This window comes from Capronia coronata (assembly GCF_000585585.1).
Source record: "Capronia coronata CBS 617.96 chromosome Unknown acBCG-supercont1.2, whole genome shotgun sequence".
Lineage (NCBI taxonomy): Eukaryota > Fungi > Ascomycota > Eurotiomycetes > Chaetothyriales > Herpotrichiellaceae > Capronia > Capronia coronata.
The window spans coordinates 937,150-960,821 of NW_006912894.1; the positions used below are offsets into that span (position 1 = coordinate 937,150).

Here is a 23,672-nt window from a genome sequence, read left to right on the forward strand (position 1 = left end):
GCAGCATGACGGTCGTCGAGAGAAGAAACTGAGAGCTAAACACTGGAAGCCGAGACAGGTTTGAAGCTAAACCGGATTAGAGATAGCCCTGTCATGTGACAGTCCTAGCGTGGCGCATTTCTTGTGGCGGTGCACGTGGCTGTACGGGGGAGTAGGAGGCCAGCCGGTACATACCCCTGGTACTTGATGCTATACGGTCGTCCCATCGGCTTCGCTATACTTATGCGTTCATCTCCTTCAGCCTCTTCAATACTCTTGCCGCGCCACAGCCCGACCTGAATCAAAGGAGCTCTGCCAGTCAGCCGAGCCTACATAAGTCTAAACCCTCGCCAAACCCACAATATCTCCGGCCAGAACGGCGAAGCGGTTGATTACGTTTGATTGCTCCCGTCTGTCAGCATCCCACGGAGATCAAGGAGAGACCATGGCTTCCTGAGCCCAACTCGAGCGTGTATGCTCCAGAGAACATTGCTATATGCTAGCTAACTACAGCTCTCATCTGAAGAGCAAAAGGTTGGATCGTCCTGACGCTGTCCTTTCCCAATCAGGGGTCCAGCCATGCCACCTTACGTGTCTCCGTCGAGGGAACCGATATTTTTGAAGCTTTGCGCATCCATACTCTGTATGCCAGGTTGTGGATAGCCTCCTGTGCTGGGACTGCCAGTGCTTTACAGAGTACGTCACAGGTTAGTACGTTGGAATGGTCATCTCTGGTCGATGATCTCATACTTCCTGACGAGGCTGAGTGGAGATGCTACCGAAACAGGTTAGCGCCAGCCTCGCGCTTCGGTTCGGTTGTTCTCCGCCCGACGAGGCTCCAGCTGTCGAGTCTCAACATATCTCTCTCGGGCACCTTGCTGCACGAAAGTCTGGAATATATGAGTTGCTAATCAGAACTCGCTGGGCTCAATGCGAGACACGGCTGAACGTAGCAGCGTACTGAGACTCAACAGTCTGTTCTCGCTCATCTGGTCACAGCCATGAAACGGCGGAACACTGACCCCACGACTGCAATGCCACACTGGACCCCGCTGACGTCACAGCATCCATCCAACCCAATCCCTGTTATGCTCTGTACTTACAGATACCACAACCCTGCCCTGCTCGATGCTGCCCTGCCCTGCCCTTCCCGCCCCATAGAAAGAGCCTCGTGTCTTCCCATCCTGTTATTTGACATGTTGATATCTCAACGGTCGTCACAAACATTTTACTAGCACTTCGGTGTGGTACGTACCTCAGTCCATTCCACGGTTCCTGCGTCCAGGTACAAGTTCTCCACTGCCCTGCCATCACGATGATCTTGGTCGAAGCTTGACACTTCCACCATATTTGCTCGCTTCTTCCCAACCCTGTCGCTCCAGCTCCAGCTCCAGGAATATCTACCTGTATTCGAGAGAGGCATCCCTTCAATTCCCAGAACGCTGTGTGCCTTTGCTCTCGATATGGCCTCCGAAATTCTACAACCGTTCTTAGGCGCGCTGCAAGCCTCCCTGACCGTCCTCTTGGACGTGTTTTACGGAGTGCTCGCAGCCCAATTCGGCCTCCTAGACGAGAAGTCGGCGAATTCCATTTCCCAGGCTGCAATCAAAATGTTCTTGCCAGCCCTGATGTTCACTCGGATTGGCTCTCAAGTCAGGATCGAGTCTGCCATGAGATACATCCCCATTATTGGTGCGTATGCCCGGAACCAAGGTCCCGAGAATTTGGTTCTCCAAGATGATTCTAAACATTGAATATCATTAGTCTGGGCAATCTTGTACCACGTAGCAGCCATTGGTGCTACGCTCTTCATCTCACGCATGTTCAAGCTGCCGGCGTGGACCACCCCGGCAATCTCCTTTAACAACGCCATTTCAATGCCGTTGCTGCTTCTTCGCTCGCTCGAAGTCACTGGTGTTCTCAAGCCGCTGACTGGCGACGGGGAAAGTCCTGCTGATGCGGTCGACCGAGCAGAATCATACTTCCTGGTCTTCGCCATGGTCGCCAATGGAATTGTCTTCGCGGTGGGCGATAATCTCTTGGGTAAGAAGGATAAAGACCAAGATGACCAAGAGGGAGGGCCAGGCCAAGAAGGTGAGTTCACAGCTAGTACATCCTCCGCCGTAACTATCTTAGTACAGACGAGGTGTTGACCCAAGATGCACACCACTAGACGAAGACCCGACTGAGAATACCTCGTTGCTCCCGGATGTCGCCGTCCGAAACCGCCAAAACCTGCAAGTGAAGGCACAGAACAGAATCAACGAGTATAATGACAAGCTTCCCTCCTGGGCGCAGAAGGCTTTTCACTATGCGTACAAGTTTTGTAACGGTCCTCTACTGGGCGCTGTGCTTGGGTTTGTAGTAGGCCTGGTCCCGTGGCTCCATAAGGTCTTTTTCAACGAGACTCAGGACGGAGGATATTTCAATGCCTGGCTCACTTCCAGTTTGAAGAACATCGGGGACCTGTTTGTGGTGTTGCAGGTGGTCATCGTGGGAGTGCAGCTGGCTACTAGCCTGCGCAAGCTGAAACAAGGCGAAGAATCCGGACCCGTGCCATGGGTTCCCATGGTCTTCATCCTGGCTGCCAGATATTTGATCTGGCCTGCGTAGGCACAATCGACTCTACTAGGTATCTTGACGAAGACAGCTGACATTTTATACACCAGGATCGGGATTGCCACCATCTGGGGCTTCGCGGCCAAGACCAATGTTTTCGGAAATGATAGGATGCTGTGGTTTACCATGATGGTGATGCCATCTGGGCCGCCTGCCATGAAATTGTTGGCTTTGGCTGATGCGGGCGGCATCGATCAGAAAGAAGTCATGTCCATTTCCAAGCTCTTGACGGTACGGACGACGTCAGCCTGCATCGTGGAGGGCCAATTGCTGACATATTATTTAGATTGCGCACATTGCGGCCCCCTTGAGCTCCATTGCCGTCGTTGGAGCCCTGAAAGCCGTGCAAAAGGTCGGAGGGAGCTCTTAGGATGTTGGAGGGGATATAGTGCCTTATATCACGGTCACTGACTCAATGGCATGAATCGGGTTGACCGCATCGGAGGTCGAGTCGCTGGGAAACGACAGAGTCTTCCTTCCCGCGGTACCTCGATTGGCTCGCTTTGAGAACACAACGGACATGACATCCGGGTATTGTGCCTAACTGTGTAGACACCTTTCAATCAACCGATCCGTCCTATCCATCCTACATTGGCTGCTCAATGGAAACCTTGTCAAGATACCTTACCCAAACCCCGCTTAGTCCTACTTTCACTCGCAAGTGAACTTACCTGACAGAAAAGGCATCTTTCAAGGGGCCCTCTCCCGTCTGACGCTGGACGAGACCCGAGCCAAGCGGGCGCAGGCTGTCACAGGCTCACAGCCATCGTACTAGTAGTAAACTATAACGCCATCCAATGCATTGTCGATACCGCTTTTCTCCTGCCCGAATACCATCATCTAGACCCGCTCTGATCTTATGGCACTGCAGGAGTGGATAATCCATCTTTCCTTACTGGTCGTTCCGTCACGACCATTGCATGGAAAGCAACTGTCGACGTGATCAAGCGGTGAGCAACCACCCCCCGAGCCGAGTGTTGCTGGTTTAGGTCCTCGACTGGAGCCGAGTCTTTCTGCCTGGGAATCGTCTGGTCGCTGGGGCGCATGTGAATGCTGTCGTTGAGGTCGCCGCTGAGGTAGGTCTGGAGATCGTTAAGCGCCTCGTAGCTTAGCGGTCATTTTGAGTGAGGTTGCAGATTGGAAGATTCGGGCTTGAGGATTCGATCGATGGTGCAGTGGTTGTGAGGGTGTCTGACGCCTTCAACTTGAGAGATAGTTTCGGCCTGGCGTGGAAAGAGAACGCGCGAGGGAATAGATGTGATAAGCAGGACCTCTGAACAAAGGATGAAGTGAGGTCAGTTTAGAGGTTTCCCTTCAAGGGTGATCTACCACTCACCTCGTTCTGAACGGAAAGTCAAGGAGCCTACCCTTGGAGGTGAGGCACCGGATGGAATTGTCAGGTCACTCTTGCGTAGATGAAACACTGGTGATAAGAACCTTGGAAGTAAAGGACTGCTTAACGAGCGTACTGCCATATGCTACCTCAACTCCATCTAACAGTGACTTGACCCTGATATCATCCTCAGTGAATGCCTGCGCACTATCTGACGTTACCTGCCTGAAGAGTGAATTTTTCGACGACAAATTAGCCTGACTTGCTTTGCTTGAACTTGAGAAATCAAACTTCCCTCGTACCTCTCCTACCAACTTTCCTCTTTCCTTCTTCTTCAACTCTCTACCTTCTCATCACAACTCGAAACACCCACCCAACTACCCACCTTCAAAGTAGTCCAATCCAAAGTCTATCCTCTACAACCAACAATGGCGGAAGAAGCTTCCAACAAAGCACGCGGCTACAAGTCGTAAGTCTCTCCCGCTCAATTCAAGCTGGTCCCTCAGTCCAATTCACGTCCGATATCCTTACACCTGACATACCGGACTCTGCTTTTGGTTTTGGGCCATCAAGTCACTAACCATTTAAACCACAGAACCCTTTCCAATCCCAATACCTCGGACGAAGCCAAGCAACATGCCAAAGAAGTGCTCGACAATGAACTCAACGGCGGCGACGTCCCACTGAGCGACGAGGGTGATAAAGATCCCAAGAATGTCGCCCGTGGTTTGAAAGCGTGTGTTTCATCCCATTTCCATTTCCCTTGCCTTTGCCTTTGCCCTGTTTTCTTTCTTCCAAGTGATGGAACAAGAAAATGCCAGCTGCTTCTGTTCCCACACGTTTTACACGTCGTGCGCAAGAAAAGCCAATACTGACGATGAGACATTTCGATCCAGTGCAACTCACAACCCCAACGTCTCTGAGGAGGGCAAGAAGGCCGCTCAGGAGAAACTGGATAGCATGTGAGCCATGAAGATCGAAGGCCACTGCTAGCCCAAGCGCAACAGAGGCAAGGGTTTGAGACATGACATCGGAGCTGGAATGAGCTGCTCAGTGAGGAAGGGGAAGAAATCAACAAAGTCTCAGAATGGAGCCGAGAGCAGCAATCGAAGTGCCCAAGACAGTGCGTATCTGCCGTGAGCAAAGAACCCTAAGCCGAACTCCGGGGGGGTACCGCCATCAGATGGTGCTCTCATAGCAAATCAATACCACATCTTGAAGCATTTTCTCTGGTTTCCGTCCCCTTGAAACTCCCCGTCGGCTGGGCTGAGTCGCTGACGCTGTGTCGCTCAACGAGTCAGCACCTCCTTCCCAGTATCAACCCATCCGTAAGATCGTAATAAATCACGTAGACGAAGCAAAGTGACATCATTGCTCTCGACTTCGCAAGACTGCTACCGTAGGACAGTAGCGGTATCCAGGCTGTAGACCATAGTCGAGCCATCGATCCCCGCCCTGCGCTGCGATGCCACGAGTCCTGCAATTGCCTGCACACATGTCATCAACGCGACGCGACGCGCCAGGTATTCACCGCACCACGCGGTGTCACATGCTCTGCGCTCACGTGCGCGGGAAAAATGAAGGTTTATCAATATTGTTGCTGAATTTCTGTCCGAATCCACCGTGACCAAAACTCCAGACCGTTGACCGGGTCAAACCACTTGCTAAAGGGCGTCCACCATCAGAGTGCTTGACTTTTAGGTGGTCTGGGTGAGTAGTTTCTGGTGATGAGGAGGACCAACCGTGGTCTTCCCCCTAGTTGCTGGGTCCCTTCGGTTCGACTGACGTACGCCTCGGAAAAAAGCCTCGGGCTTTGACTTCCCTAGTACCACATTCTCGTCTTGTGCTACCAGGAAAAGTTTCTCTTCCAGTCGCAACCCCGGAAAAAAATCCCGACACACCGTGGATTTTCACTTCCCTCGAACCGGTCCGCCGCTTCGAGGAAAAAGTTTTTTGTTGCTGGAGGAGAGGAAATCAGGGGGTGATGGCGCAGTGGGTCGGCTTTTCAGTTTCAGCCAAGTACAGCGTTCGATCCTGACTCTGCTCGATTCTTTTTTGGGCTTGATTATTTCATTTTTTCTCCCACAGTAACTCACTTCCAACCCCGGACTGACTGACACTGTCCCAATCGTCATCCAGTGTATATTTCTCAACCGGGTCGACGGTTCAATTCTCAGTGCCCACAATCGCTGTTTACACGTTATTGCTCTTTGCTTCTGTGTACTGGTGCTCACGTGGTGATACACCAACGGTCTAACACCGGTTCGACTCTGACTGTAGATCGACCTTCTCTGATCACTCATCTTGTTCACTCACTTGCGGATGTCTCAGGGCATCTCCTCAGATCACCAGTATTATAAAGTCACAGATTCCTTGTGCTGCATTTTCATGCGGTTGTAGCCATGACCGCTGCGGCCTTGCGGGTGCTGCCACACCTCGTCCTCCCCGAATCGACTGTACCTTTGATACGCATAGGATCGTCTAGAGACTCCAATGCTCCAATGACCTACCCCTTTCTCTAGCCATGCTATCAAGAGTCCAACACATGTATCTCAAAATCAGTGTTTGGAGTGATGTTGGGATAAGGCGTGCTCCCTCTCCACAACATATCGCCGGATCCGGTAAAGTCTGGGAATTACCCCTGGATTATGTAATGCGTGTTCTCGTCTTCAAGTCTTCAAGTTCGACACTTCAGTTCCTGTCCTGCCAAATCTCCCGGACAGCATTCGCAGTCTGTCAACCCATCTGAACAGCAACAGCAACAGCAGGTATCGAAGTGCAGCAAAATACTTGTTGTGAAGTCTTGAGGATCGCATGTCAACAACATTTACTTCCACCGTAATCGACAAACTCTGCTTGCAGCCCCAACAGTCTCAGACTGAGTCTTGCCACTGGCAGTCTTGTCCCTGGTTTCTCAGCCACGTGCCTCAGCAGTTAGGGAACTTGATGGACAAACAGTGAGACAGTGTCTTAGCGGCACAGTATTCGATGGTTCGTTCATAGCATGATATCCATTCACGGGAGCTACTTGTTGAAAGTACGCAACGGCCATGTCTTCTGCTTCAATAGTGAATAGCTCTTATTGTGTCCGTAGACCATGCTTTTTCACACCTCACACCTCAGAGCCGTCTGCAGTCGCAATATTCGCAGAACGTATTCAACCAAGGCCGACTATTTCAATGATCATGGAAGCATTTCAGCCCCGGTTCATGTCTCCAGACATCTCACTGATCATATCAGGGCCACTGGAACCACTCCCAGTTATTTGATACAATCACCACATGTATAAGTAAGGACCCAGAACTCCAATGCTATCATCCAAGTCGTCTTTTGTTGTCTGATGCTCTATGCAACTCCCCCTCTCCATAGAAGATATGCATGGTGACTCCCAAGATCCAAACGCCGCTGATGCACGCTGAAATGCGCAAAGACTGTCCAATGCTGTTCATTCCCATTTGATGAAAGTCTTCTTCTCAACCCACCGCGCCGACCGGACCACCAGTTTATCCAAGCGGGTGAAATAGTCCGCAGCCCAAAGGACGATCACAGCAGTAAGCAAGGCGCCCGGGAGACGGGCGAGATGCGATTCGCCCAGATGCGTGGCCCTCCAGGGCTCGACAACGGTCCGGTAGAAGCCATAGACAATAGGCCAGTGCATGGCATAGATGCCGAACGACAGATCGCCCAGGTACTGGGAGAAGCGCCACTCAAACGGCCGCTGCAGCATCGGACACGAGTCGATGGCCAAGACGACGAAAAAGGCGCCGATGCTGATCCAGAACGTGTACGCGGCGTCGCCGTACCAAGGCGGGATCCACCACGCGATGATGGGCCAGGGGAATTGGCCTGTGAGAGCGCCCAGGTCCGGCGAATGTTGCTGGTCAGGCTGGCCCAGGAGCACGAGCCCGAGCAGCAGCAGCGCCACGTAGCCGAAATGCGAGGCGAAGCTGGCCAGCGCGGCGAGGACTCTCTCGCGGGTAAGCCAGCGCCGGCGCGACGGGAGGCGTGGCTTTTCGTCGAGACCCAGACTTGGACTTTGAACCGACGTGCGGGTTACTGGGCCACTTATGCTTCTGCTTCCACCCTCGTTCTCGCCCTCGCTCTCGCTCACAGGTAGTCGCGGAGGCAGAGGGGCGCTCCATCGTTCCGGATGGCGGCTGAGCGACAGGTCGGCGATGAACATGCCAAACAGAAACTCGGCGACGTAGACGGCGCGCCAGTAGTAGGACAGCACGACGACGATCCAGAGAAACGTCCACCTCGCCGCCGTGGATAGTTTGCTCGACGCCGTGCAGAAGACAAACAGCACAATGCTGCCGCGGTATTCGATCGGAATCGTCCACATCTGGTCCAGATATCGCGTCCGGAACACCCCGTCGTGCACCCAGCCCTCGATGTCGGCGAAAGGATCGCTGGACGCCACAAAATCCTGGAACCAGTCCCACATCTGCTCGAGGAACGTGTCCTGCGGATTCATTCCGTACGGGATGTACCAGCGCAACGAAACCATGAGGGCCGCGATGAACGTGGCGATCCCCGTCGACCCGTAGAGGCGGATGAAGCGCCGGAACGTCGATGAGGCGAGACAGCCGTGTAGTCGCGTCGCCTCTCGGTTGCGGATCATCTTGAGCATCCGGTAGCTCAGCACGTAGCCGGAGATGACGAAGAATATGGCCACCATCCCGGACCCGCCGTCGAACAAGACTCGGATGATGGGTAGTTGGAGAAACCAGATGTCGGGAAGTCCGAACGCGTGGTACACGAAGACGGCGACGGCCGCGTAGCCGCGCAGCGCGTCGATGTAGGCCGTGGGATGCAGTTTTCGTGGCGCCGTGTGGTCGAGAGCGTGGAGATAGCTGGGGAGCAGGTGTCGGAGGAAATTGATCGAGCTGGCGCAAGCTGTTCGCCATCTCGACCGCCGGACAACGGGCACTTTGAGAACATCTTCCTCGTCCACGTCAACGTCAAACCCGGCATCGGTCGTCAAGCCGGGTCGATTGTTCTGCTCGTCGAGGAGTCGGATTGCCTGGTCCATTATGGGCAGCGTATCCGTTACTGTTTGGAGCGCGGTTCGATCTGATCTGCTGAGCAGAACAAGTGTCGAAGTGGTCTGTTGGCTGCGGGCTGCGGTGGGTGTCACAGTCCCATGACCATTTTTGTGCGATATTGAATTGTTGTCGATGCGAATGCGATGTTCACCACCTTCGTCGAACCCTCTTCTCAGGATATCCCATACCAAGTCCAGCAGCGGCCGACCACATATCCTGCGGGACGACGGGGGATCCGTGAGAAGATAAACTTCACCAACGGCCTTGTCACGGTCCCATTTCCCCTTGCTTTAACCATCGGGAATGCAATTTACCCTTGATGGTAAAGACCGCAAGGACCATGAGAGCTGCTTTGCCTGGCATCCACGGCCTCACGCCTGAAGCCTCACGAACCAATCATGCCCATTGATCGCACAGACAAGTCATAGCGTTGGCCAATTATTTGATGTTTAGTGAAAGTTGACAGGCCGTCAAAACGGGCGAAGCGAGTAGACCTAGAGATATCTGGCACCCAATGATGATTTGCCGAGCCACATTCCTGACAAAAGTTCAAGATGCTGGCTGTTCCGGCCCGTCGACAGACACCTCAAGCTTCATGCTGGAATGTGGTGCAAATCGACGAACCAACAATTCAAGCGACTCTTGTCTAAGCCTCCACGAGCAAACAAACACGGCTCGTCGATGAGGCAGCAGCTCTATACTGTCGAGAGTAAAGATCGAGTAACCACAGGAGTGGACATCTGGGGGGAAACCCGACATCTGGGAAGGGCGACCTCCAGGTTTCAGCGCGTCTGTGCGTCCCTTACTTGACAGCGCCTTCAGCAAAATCACCTGGCGCCATGCGCTGATACACTTTCGGGAGTGCCGTCAACGCTCGAGGTGCAGCGAGTCTTGTATCTGGGGGAAACTGGGTCGCCCCTTTTAGCGCACCGTCATCTCGCTACACGGGTGTCACGCTTGTATCGGCGTGCCTGGAGTCTCCTGTAACTGCTTTGCTGATTTCCGCTGCGTGATTTGTTCGAGAATCAGGGGTTGCCATCGGTAAACAGCCACGCGAGGTGCCAGCCGGAGAGGAACAGATCTGTGCGTCTTCGTTGCCTCAATGAACAGGAATTAGTGACACTGCAAAGCGACTGCACTGCAGCCCTCATCGTCAACATTCCATCCCAATCCGTCATTTTGGGAGCGCCGGTGCTGGGAGGGTCGATATGAAACCCATTCCTTGTGGTTTCCTGCCCCTGGCGTCTTCTTTTCTGGTCTAGTCGGGCTGGGGGCGTTGCCACTAGGTGCCAGGTACAAGATAGTATCTGAATAGGTAGTCATAGCTCCTAGGATATGCTTTACAGGGATATCCTGTGAAACCTAAATTGTCCAAGGTCCCCGAGTAGTATGTACTGCGAAGTTTTCATGCATTTCTCTAGCGGTATCCTGGTTTGAAAGCCGATATTTGGCTGGGGAGAATGGATAGCCCTGTAGGACGGGAGTACATATTCCTGGCAGATTCGTTGGGATATATCCTCGGAGATCGATGTTCACTCAAGCATTGGGTGTGCTTGCCGCTATCCAGTGCGTAGTATCAGCAGCCTTGCTCCCTGGCATGACCGGCATCATTCGTTATAAGCACGTCTTATACATTACCGCCAGATATATGGAGCCAAACCAGGCATGACTGAAGAATACCAGCTCCTGGTTAAAGGGAAGCACCTATGTCCCACCCATAAAGCGGTACAGCTGTCTTGATTAATGGTGCAATCCCAGAGAATACGGCTAAGAGACAGTTCAGTTGACGTATGAAATTCTTCCCAGCCGCAACGACGACCACAAACCGACCACTGGACGACATAATCTCGAGGTCATGACGACGACCTAGGCCCCTGCTAGACCTCAAGACCCTGAGCCCGGACTCAGATTGAGGGGACTGGTACAGGTAAAGGAATTGACCTGCGGGTTTTTGAAAGCGTCGATCATGCCTTCGACAGCAGCATAAGCACCCAGTCCCGCCGTCGCCAGCGCACCACCAGCATGGATGACGTGCCAGACATTGATGTACCAACGATCGGCAAAGAATCCTTTCACTAGTCGCGAGAGACCGTGTCGACTTCGAATAGTCTGGCCGGTTGCCGGGTTGAAGCCATCGCCTTCGCCCATCGAGTTCTTCTGCATAGTGTACGCCAAATGTATGATGGGCGGGAACGAATAGCTGAACTGCACGATGCAAAAGGCAGCAATGACCGAAACAAATCCGAAGTAGTCCGGGATGGCCGCGGCAATGACAAAAGCCACACTCCAGTAAATGGGGACGATGGCCGCGAATATGTACTTGCCGCTCTTCGAGGTGAGAGACGGCGCATTGAACATTTCCTGAAAGACCTGGTTGTACAGCACCTTGATGCCAATATTGCCGTACAGACCGGCGGCGATCAGCCCGGAAATGACCACCATCATGTCACAGGCGGCTTGGAAGCCGTAGACACTCAACCCCATGTACGAGATGGTGTAGGCGTACTGGCCCTGGTAATGGTACACATAGCACCCATAGATGAGGTAGACAGCCCAGATGAAGAATTGAGCAATCCACATCGATTTGATGAAGTCCCAGGGCCGCCGCATCTCGGCCATGATTTCGACGAAAAGCTGGGCGCCGCCATACGCAAAGACGCCGGACATCAGGCCATTGATGGCTCCGACAAAGTTGCCTGACTCGGGGAGCCCGCCATAGTGAATGATGGGAGGATAGTTGCCTTGAGCATCCGGAGTGATGGTGGCTGGGTTGACGGCTGAGCCTGCAGAGCCGAGCACGCTGATCTCGTAGTTGGGGGGCGAATGCGCCATCACTCCCATGGAGATGAAGATCACTAGCAGATTGATGCCCACGGCGATCATGGAGAAGACGCCGATATTGCGCAACGTACGCACCTGGCCCATGAAAAACCCGGCAACCACGAACAAGACGACACAAACGACATAGCAGAGCCTGAACTTGGACGTTTGAGAAATGCCTTGTCCGTTCTGGATGATGACCTGGCCGGTAATGAGGAGCAGCTGGATGGACTGGAGGATGTTGACCACGTAGCGGGCCCCATTGCCCATTGTTCGATAGGCGAGGTCACCATAGTTCCGGAGAGGGAACTCGTACGAGTCAAGACCCAGGTACACCTGCCAAATCAGATACCCAGAGTACCCAGCCATGAAAGCGAAAACGGTGTAGAGAGTGACACCGGGACCCCAGCCCAGCGTACCTAGCGCAAAGCCAACGCCATAGGGCCCGAGGATGTCGGTCGTGATGAGATAGAAGCCAGCACCCCAGCTTGCGGTCCTCAAGGCACGAGAAGCATTTCGCCATTCCTCTTCCGTGATCAAGCCATGCCCAGACAAAACACTTCTGCGGCGTTTGTGGCCTGCCCCTTCACCGTTGTCTTTGCCATCTGCGGTTTTATCGGTTATATCAGGACTTTGTTCCGAGCTGGCACCATTATGTGGCGTTGTCCCTGTGGTCACGACAGCTGCCGAATGCCTGCGAAAGACCCGCTGCAGAAGTCCTGTTTGAGGGATCTGTTGCTCCACCTCTTCCTCCGCTCTTGTGCGTTTCGCATAATGTAAATACTCTTCAAAGGTCACCCCAGAGTCATACAGCTTGCGGTGCATAGGACTAATGAAGGTCTCGGGTCGGTTGTGATTGGGGGCGTTGCCGCCATCGATGGCATCTGCTAGAGACATGGTTGGGGAGACTCTTCAAGGTCACACGCCTGCATGCAGTCAGTAGAGATGGCTGCCTTCCGACTGAACAGGATGCGAGTGAGACGAGTAGATAGGGCACAGGCACAGGGACGACGGACCAACCTTTAAAGTCCAGACGGGGACGAACATACAACGACATCCTGGCACACTGCATCATTACACACGATACGGGATGCACAGGATGGTGGGACGATAAAAGATGATCGATGTAACGGTGGCCCAGTTGAACTGTCTTCTGATCCCAGCCTGGGAACTTCTGGCCGACCCATGATGGACCATACAGATGTAGCGAAGGATTGAGCTGGGGGAAAATGTACAACTCGGAGGGTGTTGACCCGTGCAGTGGCGAGCCCTGCTCTGTGCCCTGTTCTGCGGAGACTCTGTTAAGCATGGTTAAGCTTTGTCCAAGAAGCGGCCCCGGAAGCTTATTCCATTAGTCATTTTCTTTATCCAAAGGCTTGGAGTTTGAAGTCCGGCTTTCCGCGGCATCCTATCTCTCTCGCATCTTCTTCTCCGCTACTAGCACAGGCATCAGGATATCGCAACGTAGCTGTGATGCGTGGTTTTTTGCAGAAAGAATGCAACCCTGTGGCCAACAGACACTGGATCCGAATTGTGAGGCAGTCTTTCTTTCTCCAGCCTTCAATATTGACCAGTAAGGGAGATCTAATACACGACCAAGGTGTGGAAAAATGACACTACAAATCAGTTGATTGGCCCTAGGAGGGACGACCTGCAGGGTCGGATTGGCGAGGTATATTTCTCAATTACCAGATCGCGTGACGCAAGCAGATAAGAAACCAGTCTTCCCTGATGGTTGGTTCTGACTGGGGTTCAAAAACAAAACGTCGAAGCTCGCAGGATCCCCGACGTGAGGAAGCCATGAGTCTTTGGTCAGGGTCAACTCCTTATCTTCGTGCTTCATTGACGCCTTCCTTCATGAAGTCGAGATTGATCGGCGTTGCAGGAATACAGCCCTTCAAACTAGCCAATTAATACAATCTAGGAGGTTCCCTCATGTCCACCGACCAACTTTGAAAGACATCCAAAGGGACAACGGCGGTCGACATGATATCAGGTTGCACAGGATGGACTACACCATACCGGGCCATGTAGTCGGTACCGGATATCGGGAGACCTCGACCTGCACCTCGATGGCAAAGCACAAATCCAGCGGGTTGGCCACCGGACATATTCCGGAACCGTCATCTAGCAGGTGTGGAATTCCCAGTTCTATGGCCCGCCAACTAGATATGCCCCTAGATATGCATATTGCTCATAAACGCCGTAGATGTCTTCATCGGATAAAATAGGCAGCAAGGACAGCCAGGACATGGATCTTGATAGACAGCGCCCCAACCAACCAGTTAAACTCCGAATCTTGAGTAACATTCGTCACAAGAATAATGACCGAGGCGAGCATCGCTGTCACGGAGAACCCGTGTTTGCCGTCCAACTCCAGCGTCGTGTCAGAAATACCCAAGGCCAGGCTAGAAATAGCTGTTAAGGGGTAGTGCTCCAGATATGACCGAGCTGTTCTGAGGCCATCAGGGTCGCTGAAGCTGATTGAATTGAGGTCAACAAGGCTTGAAGGTATAAAAGTTAGATAGCCGTCGAGCAAAGGGGATGCCTGCCCACGGGAGGGCTGGCCCGCTCCCATTACCGATATGTTTGGCCCCGCGGTAGTCTAAATATACCTTACTGTAAGTATTGGACTTGTTTCCTGAGAGGACTGCGGCTCTCCATGGAAAGCAATGCAGCCTGTGCAATATAACCTTGAGCAGCACAGTGTACAGAGTACATGGAGTGCCGTGTTTGGGTGCAAATCCCCAGTTAGAGACAGTTGTTAAGCCTGGCCGCCTGAGAATAAGGAGGGGCACAGCATCCTTATGATCCTGCTTTGGTGTGAGATGACGGGGTTGAATTCTCATCGTAAATATAGGATCTCACCGCTCCCAGTTCTCATTGATATTACCTTACCGACTTTGCCTTTCCTGCCTCCCTAACGATTTAGGCTTTGATGTAAAGCAAGCTTCTGTTTGTGGCCGATGTTTGATGCCTACCGGCAGGGGAAGGCAGGGAAAAGCATGGGCACTCGGAATCATACACTTTCCACCAGGGCTGATTGGTTGAAGGTGTCAACGTCGAACTGATGAGCGACAGGAGAACCATCTGCATGCCAGAGTATGAAAGTTGAATGGTATCAAAGTTGAAGTATCTGCAGGTTCTTTGTTGATGTTTGCGAATTCACGATTTGTCGAATGCACGTGATGGCGCGTTGGCGCGTTGGCGCTAGACTTCTTTCAGCAACTGCAGCTATATCATTTTTCAACCTTTATCTTGATCTTTATCTTCACTTGTATGCAACGCACCACAAGCTTGAACTGAATCGTTGCAAGCTTTGTCTGGCGGTCGCACTTGCTGCGGCCTTGATTGCAATCAGCACAGCTGCAGTCTACCGAGTGCCACCCGGTCTACCAGTACATCCTGACCGGTTTGTTGGTTGCCCTGCCACTCGTAGTTTCTTCACTCAGAACTGCCTGGCAAAGAATCACCCCTCCTGGCCACGAGGTTGGTGAGAAGCAAACTTGGCATCATCACACAAATCTGCTGGAAATTCCTTTCCACCTTTTCAAGAACTGAACCGCTGACCTTCAAAACACTTATTCGTATCTACCTCTGAGCTCTGCAGCACCTTTCCCATCTTTCCCTACCTATTCCTCTGCAATCATGTTCCCCCAATATTTAGCAAGTAGCTACTTGCAATACAAATCAGACACTGACCGTGTCGCATCATGGCTCGCAACCACTGCCAAACGATGTGGCTTTGCTACAGACCTCGTGACCACTGGCGAACCCGCTCAGAAACCCCCCAAGCTGAAGGGCAGGGCTAGGATGCTCGCAAACAAGCTGCCAAAGCCAACAGTCCCTCTCCACAGCTTCCAACGCCCAAAGCTCAAACCTACACTATTCCTGTCAAAGAATTCCTTCCAATGGCTCAATATATCAGTGCCTTCAGCAAGCCCCCTGTCAAAGTCCCTAATGGATTCGTTCGAATGCTCGACCGAGCCATAGCTCTGCGCAAACGTGTGGGCTCTGCTGTGAGCAGTCAGAAAGACGGACAAACCGCTCGAGGCGAGGACGAACGTCTTTCAGATCAGCGTCACTCTTTCTTTGTTGGGGTACTCGAAGGTGTAAGAGAAGCTCTCAAGCCCCGTATGTCTGCAGATGTGAAGGACAAGAGCTCTGAATCTCAAGGTCCTGGCACGGCTGCGAGTGGGTCTGAAGGCACCCTGGGCAATCTGTTTACCAGTCTTACGGTGGAAGATGACCTTGAGACTCTGAGGACACGGCGAAGGGTCCTGGTCAGACTACTGCGCCCGCTCCTGATCAACCCGAACCCCAATACAAGGCGGAAATCATCATGGATATTGAGGAAGCTTTCGTTGCATTCACCTGTCTTTTGACCGACTTTGATTCTATCAGAACTGTCCTTAAAGAGACATGGATTGGTTATCTAGAAGGCCAGTTCGACATTGTTAGTGCATCAATCACTACCAATACGGCTTTGGAGTTGGCACGATGTTTGGAAGAAGAACAACAGCAGATATTTGCATCTTATGGCGGGACGCAAGGAATGCTCGAGCTCTACTACAAAGCGCATTCCCTCGGTCAAGGCTATGGAGCCCCTTACAAAGAACAGCCAGAAGACGAACTGAATTTCGCCCTGTATGACTTCTCCTCCACATTCTACTGGCCGACACATCTCATCCTCAACAGCTATTTGGATGTGCACCAACCCGGCTCAGTCCCTGTGTACAAGCCAGGAACGTACGGGATCCAAATTCTCAAGCTGATCGTTCCAAGATGTCGAATTGCGAAAAGGTTAAAGAAGACAAGATCATTCTTTGCGAGATCCTTCCAGACTTCAGCTTGCTCTCATTCAGCCCCCGGCGGTCAGCGACTGACGATGAGCTCACTCGAGGGCTATGTCAAGCATTCAAAACCGGCAAGCTTACTCTAGCCGTGATTTTTGCCGCCCAGATCTTCCTCGATATCCATCATATCCTACGCGACGACGTCGACCGCGGGTTTATGAACCTCTGTAGGGCTGCCGCCGCTAGTGAAGCCTCCATCAACGAGAATTTCAAGTTCCACAAGAATCTGAAGATCGAGAACTGGCCTGCAACCAACGACCATGTGGTGAGACAGTTGGCAAATACCATCCGAGCAAGCTATGCTGATGACCTTCAAGGGATCCGCAGACGGGTAGGATTTCCACCAGAAATTGTCATTGAAGATAATCGTCTGTTGAAGAACCATCCCATCAAATGTGGGCTTGCTGTCTGTGACGTCAAAGCGACTTTCTACCAAGCGGGAATCGTCTTCTGCAATGCCTGGGGTTCTGTGCTGTTCAGCGCACACTTGTACAATGCCGTATGGCAAGAGAAGATGCTTGACAAGGCCTGGAAAGACATGGAGCTCTTGTATGGCATTCAAGACACTGAACACATGTTCGCTGGCGACCGCCCGACTTCTTCAGACCAGTATTTCCGACGCTTTTGTCTGGCCATGGGATATTCGGCGACCAACTTTGCCCCTAATCGCCGCAAGAACCAAGCTGGTCCGGCAGCCTCACCAGCAGGACCACGCACTTTGTTGGAGCAAGCACCCGTCTCGCGCATGTTCATGCCCCGATATAGTCATGGAGCCGAGCGCACAGATATGACGCCAAATGATATCGAGAAGATCTTAGACAAGAGCAACTGGCTTGAAGTCGACGACGACGAAGAGGACTCGGATGGGGAGAGAGTTAAGGTGACACTGGAACGACAGACCAAACCTGGCCAGAAGTCGCAGCTCAAAAACAAATGGAACACCAAACACCAGCTCACCATCCCACAGCTACTGCAAAGTCTTCGGATCTCGCTGCAAACGGAAACGTTTGAGTTCTCGTTCGACTACTTCATGTTCGGAACTGCTGGCGGTTGTTGAGAAGTGTCAAGGAGGCCACCGAGGATCGTATGCGGCAACTCTATGGAGCGGGCTACCTGGAAAAGGAAAGCCAACTACCCTTCGTCGTGGGATACATCTTCATGCAGATGGCACAAGACGATCAAATTGCGAAGCAGATTGGATTGAAGGTCCCAGCGGTCGAGTTTCGCACCACGTCGAATGAACTTCTTCGGATGGCGGCAGAACAAATCAACACCATGGTTGCCACAAAAGCCGGGGAGATGGTAACTGACAGAATGGATCTGGTCTACAACTTGCGGTTTGCAGATGACGATGAAGATCAGGACGACGAGGACGGCCCAAACGTCGAGATATGAGCCATGACTGGAACCTGACGTGCGCTTTCGGGGTATCGAGAAATGTTTCTACGTGTCAAGCGGATGCCGCCATCAGGGGGTCATCAAATCCGGAGACATTTCAAATCTCTCGAACAGGATTGTTGATTGATGAATATCCGACCCGCACATTTTCCTGTCTCCTTGCTACTCGAACAGAGCACAGCAGTGCCATCCCTTCATCTACTACATACCTCAAAACCGCCATTGGTGTCTTGATTCTTGGTAAGCGACAATATGCAAGAGGTAAGCGTCAGCGTCAGCGATCAGTTCAGAAGTGATGGTCCATCAGCAAGATAGCACGACCACAGCACAATACAACCACACCATGACCACGCGACAATGAAACGACGGCAATGGACGAAAGGCTAGAGAAGCAAGGGACACGAGAGATGCAACGCGCACCCAGTCAATCAATCGAGGGTCTCAGACGGCCCAGGCATTTCTTTGAGATGAGATGAGTTGTTTTGTTTCGTTTCATGATTCGATGATAAAAGGATTCCAGCCCCTTTTCGCACAGCCTCGACACTTGTCCATACCTCGAACCCGTCCATGCGTATTATCCAACATTTCCACCAACCCCAAGAGAGTCGAAACCATCTCAAATACTCCCCGGTCTTCAGATCCTTCATTACTTTGGCAAGCCACAAACATTGAAGCTATTCGTACATTCTCTTCCACCTGTCTTCTCCCCGCTCAACCCCAGGCAAACCTGCCACACTCTTGTTCTATCTCGATCTTGCTCTCCCTCTCCCTCTCAATTTCCCCCTTCCTCTCCCTCTCTCTCTCGTCCCAGCTCCACGATATATCTCTCACAACTCAAATCTCCCAAGTGTCAAAAAGTCCTCCTAAGCAGGTTTGACCCCCTCCATCTCCGTCTGGGTCATATACCCGATCGACGCGCGAACGATCTCCATGACGACGTGCACCTCGTCTTCGTTCCTCGGTGCGTACAGCAGAACATAGGATTTCGGCAGCACCGTAATCCCCGCCACACTGAGCCCGGCCAGACCATGCAACTGGCCCCAACCCGCGCGGATGACTGTCGCGGCATCCCGGGGCGACAGGACGACATGGACCGAATAATCCGTGGTGGCGTGGATATGCGAGATCTCGGCGGGCAAGGGGTAGCCCAAGACGTCTTTGGTGGTGACGGGACAGGTGTCTGCGATGAAGATGGCCTCGTGGCGACGTTCGTAGATGGAGGGTTTGAATTGTACTAGGGTTGGGTTGTGGGCGACGATGGAGGTGAATGAGGCTAGGAGTTTCTGATAACAAAGAAGGTTAGTTAGTCGAATTCGGTTCACTTTCCCGCAGACCTCTCAATATGATGGTTATGATATGACAGCTTTCTCGAGGCTTCTTTTTTGGGGCTTGAGGCTTGTTTCTTGTTTGAGGCTTGAGGTTTGCGCGACCACTCTCTCAACATCCCCTGCTCCATTGTATGGGGCCAAATGATAGTCGTAACCTACGGAGAGGATTACATGGGGACAACCATCCTCCTCCTCTTTCTTCTCTTCTTCTCTTCTTCTTCTTCAAGTCAAGACAAGACAGAACTAGACAAGAACTTTCGAAAACGAGACGCAAAAAACCGAATTCAAGCTAAAGCCAAAGCTGCCACTCACCTCCTGAACCTCCCTCCCAGGCAACTGATCAAGCTGTCTCTGCGGCGCGGGATGCGGTCCGATCTTAGGCCTCCCGCCCGTCCGGACATGCTTCTCCGCTCCTTTCTCCCAGTCCGGGCCCAACCAGGTCCTGCGGTCGAGATCCTTGTCGCATTTCCGCAGGTCGAACCCGTCGATCGTCATGGCCCGGACCACCGTGCTGGTCACGAACCAGCCCAGAACATTATATGGTGGACCGCCGGGTCCGTAGCTGAGATAGGTTTTGTAGTCGGCGCGCGCGGCGCGGGCGAGGAAGAACGATCCCACAGCGCCGGCTAGGGCGGCCGGGTAGATCAGGTATGAGAAGCGATTGGTGTTGATGCGTTGGAATAGAGCGGTGATGGAGGTGGAGAGGGACGTAGCGATCGCGGTGATGGTCTCCATGGTTTGTTTCAGGTTGGGTTGAGTGAGAGACTTTTGGTGGTTTGTTGTTTGTCTGGTCTCTCTTGGTTTTTGCTTTGAATTTGAATATGTACCCAAGTGAGGGGGGACGACGGGTGTCAACTTTGGTCACCGTCCGAAAGTCAAGGCGGCGTCAATGACGAAACGGAGGAAGAAGGCGATGTGCTCTGTGAAGATAAGTTGGTGATTAATCGGATTATATAGAACGAACGCCCGATATATCGATCTGGCCCTAGTAGTAGGGTGCCCGGCTGGGGAGGTAGGAAGACACTACCTACGTATACCTAACACAAACAGTAGGTAAATCATCAGTCAGATAGTATCACACAGTAAATATCACACAGTCAATAAATAGGACGTATAAAATAAGTAGTCCGGACGTATATATCGACGTTGTTGCGCGGGAAAGAGTGGGAAATCGTCGGCTACACATGGTGTGATAGTGGGGCTGAGATCAACAAACAAACCATCTATTCTGGTCGTGTGATCAAGCATTAAAAGGGGTATATGCTATACTATACTACGTATATACCAAGCACTGCATGTGACGCAATACTACTAGTATAGACAGATAGATAGATGAGTATGAGTAGTCGCTCGGTCGGTGGGATCAGTAGATCATATTTTGTCCATGACACCAGAGATCCGAAAGGTCCGGGGTGCCGTCAATCCTCAGCCTTGAATAGTAAGTTACGCGCGTATCGAGAATTGGTACCACAAAAGGCAAGGCAAGATTGAAGCTATAGCTATAGCTACAGCTAAAGCCGAAGACCGAAGTTTATGACCGTCGATGACCGAAAGGACGACATATAAGAAAAGACACAAGGCTGGGTTGGTTAGTCAGCAGCTGCCTACCAGGTATGTATCTCGGTATCTACAGTATCTTCTCCGGCACGATGATCAAACTAATTCTCCTACCTTTCACCATGGCCATCATCAACCATCATGCGGCTGGAGTGTATGCAAGCGTGGATGGGCATTGGGCGTCGAGAACATGATCAAGCAGACATGAGCATAGCGCTGTCCTCCTGAAAAGGCGATACCGGATGAGCCTCCAAAACCAAGGAAGATACCAACTGGTGAGGATCAATCTTGTTTCCATGTCTCCATATAGTTCTGGTTATTATAGCGCTGGGAGACTGGTCTGTTCTGTTCTAGCTTGTTCTATCATCTTGCTCAAGTATACCTGAGGAAAAAGGTCGATGTGTGCAAAGGTGAGTCGTGACACGCGATAAGGACCCTTGAACTGGCTGACTTGTGACTGTTGACTTGCTTATCATCGTCGCCTGCCATCTCCAGTACCTGAATCCCTGTGCGTTGCGAGAGCCGGCATGTCCAGGTCCAGGTCCAGGTTCATCCAGTCCGTTCCGGTCACCCCAACAAAACAAACATACCCGTCGTCCAACCTCATTGCCAACCCTGGACACCTCCCGGTCGTCCATCTTCCTCTCCACTCCAACTCAGATTCTAATGAGCAGTCAACCCGTGTTTCTCCACCATTGCCCAGAAGTTCTTTGCCGTGTTCTTCCTTGTCTTCTTCCCGATGGCGATGAACAAGAAACACAAGGCCCAGAAGAACATGCCGATAAAGCCAATGGCGATATACGTGTTCTGGACGCCCGAGGCCTGGATCCACGGTGTCACGGCATAGCTGAACCCGAATCCCATCGAGTTTCGGATACAGATCATCGTGACCAACCCGTCGCCGGAAACCTCCTTGTACGAATCGATGATGTAGTTGATGGCAATGGCACTGCCGATGGGGAACGTGCCCACAATGAACGCCAACCCGAACGCCAGCCCCACCCAGTGCACGCCGTGGTGTGCGCCGACGCCGAACAAGATACACCCGGCGGGATGGAGGATCACGGGCACCGCCGCCATCCAGAGGCGATATTCCGGTTCGAAGATGCCGCCTCGTTTGCGCGCCATCCACACGGCGAAGCGGTTCGCCGACACGCCCGCGAACAGGCAGCCGATGGTGCATCCGATGAAGGGGGCGATGAACATGACACCGATCATCTCCGTCGAGAAATTATATGGCGGCGCGGCCAACACCAGCGCGATGGTCCCGTTGGTCACGTTAAACCATGACAAGATCGATCCCACGAGCAGTCCCGAGAAGGCGACCACGGGGAATTGCAGGAGCGCGAACGGCATCCAGACCGAGCGGACGAAGTTATTCGGTTGGCCGGGCCGACGGGCGCCCCAGAACTTGAGTTTCTCCAGGAACGACTTCCGGTGGCTGCCTATTTCGCCCAGTTCGGCCCGCATGGGGGATTTCACCGCGGCTCCGCCACGCTTCTCGTCAACAACATCACCGCCGCTCGCGGGGATAGGGGTGGTGGATCCGGTCTGGTCGTCGGTCGAGCTGGCATCCTGGTCGACGTCCATGGCTTCCTCCTGCACAGGCGGGCGGTAGAACATGGTCTCCTCCAACAGGAAAAACATGGCCAGAATACATCCCGCCGAGATGATGGACGCGATGAACTGGATCCATTGCCAGCCGAGATTTTCTGCCACAAACCCGGCCGGCACGGCACCGAGAAAGGGAATCCCAAACAGCATCCAGCAGTACATGCCCACCCAGAACCCTCTGTCGTGGGCGAAGAAGACGTCGGAGATGCAGACCTCGATCAGAGTCTCGATCGGCCCGTAGAAGACGCCGATCAGGAACCGGTTGGCGTACCATTCGCCCGAGGAGGTCACGTACGATGTCCACACCGAGCAGGCGAGCATCCCCAAAGCCCCAATCAGGAGGGTAGGGCGCCGGCCGATGTTCAGGCCGAGAGGCTGCCAGAACAAGTTGCTCCAGCCGAACATGAGGTATTGCACGCCCACGCCCTGGTTGAGCGTGGCGAGGGGAATGCCGGTGTCGGTCTCGATGTTGAGGAGGGCGGCCGAGAGGAGCGTGGTCATGATATCGGCCGAGAAGACGGCCACCAGGCAGAGTGTCGCGGAGACCAGCTTGCGCCTTCGAGACCAGTTGAGAGGGTCATCATATTCGGAGGTGGGTTGGGGCAACAGGACAATCTCCTTGTCGCCGCCCTCTTGATGCTTGACCCGGAGGTTACCGGCCAGATCGACCAAGTGCACGGTACCGGGGATCACGTCGGTGTGCAAGTGATGTTGCGCCATGGTGAGTAGTTCAGAGGGGTCGCGAAGGAGGCAGAAGAAAAAGAAGAGGAAGAGGCAGAGGCAGACGAAGAGGAAGAAAACGTAAAAGCTTGCAAGAGCGGGTCGGCCTGGTTCTGGAAGCGTCAGGGGGGGAAAGGGACGTGGGTTCATTTATAACAATAATGGGTTGTGATATAGATCCATCTCACCGGAAGCCTTGTACTCGCATAACTCACTCTCAACGCTCCTGGCATACACCAGCAGATGCCCTGCCAGTTTCATCCATTCAACCACTGACAGCCATGGCTGGGAGGGCGAGTTCGATATCGCGACTCTGACCTTCGCTCGGATAGATTCCTGTCCAACAGCGACGCTTCGTTATCATCAACAATTCCTTTGAAATCTGGAGCAGGATCAGCAG

At 52.8% G+C, this 23,672-nt stretch overlaps 8 protein-coding genes across 8 annotated transcripts; 4 read left to right on the top strand and 4 right to left on the bottom strand.

Moving 5' to 3' along the window:
- Positions 1-1,442: 1,442 nt before the first annotated feature.
- Positions 1,443-2,968, top strand: A1O1_02008 (uncharacterized protein; the record flags this gene model as incomplete). Its single annotated transcript, XM_007722920.1, has 5 exons — positions 1,443-1,671; positions 1,744-2,073; positions 2,153-2,588; positions 2,649-2,829; positions 2,885-2,968. 5 exons carry the CDS (start codon positions 1,443-1,445, stop codon positions 2,966-2,968), a joined length of 1,260 nt encoding a protein of 419 aa, XP_007721110.1.
- A 1,391-nt stretch (positions 2,969-4,359) lies between these two features.
- A1O1_02009 (uncharacterized protein) lies at positions 4,360-4,897 on the top strand (the record flags this gene model as incomplete). Its single annotated transcript, XM_007722921.1, has 3 exons — positions 4,360-4,400; positions 4,527-4,667; positions 4,828-4,897. 3 exons carry the CDS (start codon positions 4,360-4,362, stop codon positions 4,895-4,897), a joined length of 252 nt encoding a protein of 83 aa, XP_007721111.1.
- Positions 4,898-7,376: 2,479 nt separating this feature from the next.
- Positions 7,377-8,966, bottom strand: A1O1_02010 (uncharacterized protein; the record flags this gene model as incomplete). Its single annotated transcript, XM_007722922.1, has 1 exon — positions 7,377-8,966. The coding sequence occupies one exon, from the start codon at positions 8,964-8,966 to the stop codon at positions 7,377-7,379; it is 1,590 nt and encodes a 529-aa protein (XP_007721112.1).
- Positions 8,967-10,863: 1,897 nt separating this feature from the next.
- On the bottom strand, positions 10,864-12,696 carry A1O1_02011 (uncharacterized protein; the record flags this gene model as incomplete). Its single annotated transcript, XM_007722923.1, has 1 exon — positions 10,864-12,696. The coding sequence occupies one exon, from the start codon at positions 12,694-12,696 to the stop codon at positions 10,864-10,866; it is 1,833 nt and encodes a 610-aa protein (XP_007721113.1).
- Positions 12,697-15,710: 3,014 nt separating this feature from the next.
- A1O1_02012 (uncharacterized protein) lies at positions 15,711-17,712 on the top strand (the record flags this gene model as incomplete). Its single annotated transcript, XM_007722924.1, has 3 exons — positions 15,711-16,082; positions 16,130-16,531; positions 16,585-17,712. The coding sequence occupies 3 exons, from the start codon at positions 15,711-15,713 to the stop codon at positions 17,710-17,712; spliced, it is 1,902 nt and encodes a 633-aa protein (XP_007721114.1).
- A 29-nt stretch (positions 17,713-17,741) lies between these two features.
- On the top strand, positions 17,742-18,050 carry A1O1_02013 (uncharacterized protein; the record flags this gene model as incomplete). Its single annotated transcript, XM_007722925.1, has 1 exon — positions 17,742-18,050. One exon carries the CDS (start codon positions 17,742-17,744, stop codon positions 18,048-18,050), a length of 309 nt encoding a protein of 102 aa, XP_007721115.1.
- Positions 18,051-18,916: 866 nt separating this feature from the next.
- On the bottom strand, positions 18,917-20,116 carry A1O1_02014 (uncharacterized protein; the record flags this gene model as incomplete). The annotated part of the gene is made up of 2 exons (XM_007722926.1): positions 18,917-19,336; positions 19,694-20,116. The coding sequence occupies 2 exons, from the start codon at positions 20,114-20,116 to the stop codon at positions 18,917-18,919; spliced, it is 843 nt and encodes a 280-aa protein (XP_007721116.1).
- Positions 20,117-21,601: 1,485 nt separating this feature from the next.
- On the bottom strand, positions 21,602-23,272 carry A1O1_02015 (uncharacterized protein; the record flags this gene model as incomplete). The annotated part of the gene is made up of 1 exon (XM_007722927.1): positions 21,602-23,272. One exon carries the CDS (start codon positions 23,270-23,272, stop codon positions 21,602-21,604), a length of 1,671 nt encoding a protein of 556 aa, XP_007721117.1.
- Between the last annotated feature and the right edge of the window lie 400 nt (positions 23,273-23,672).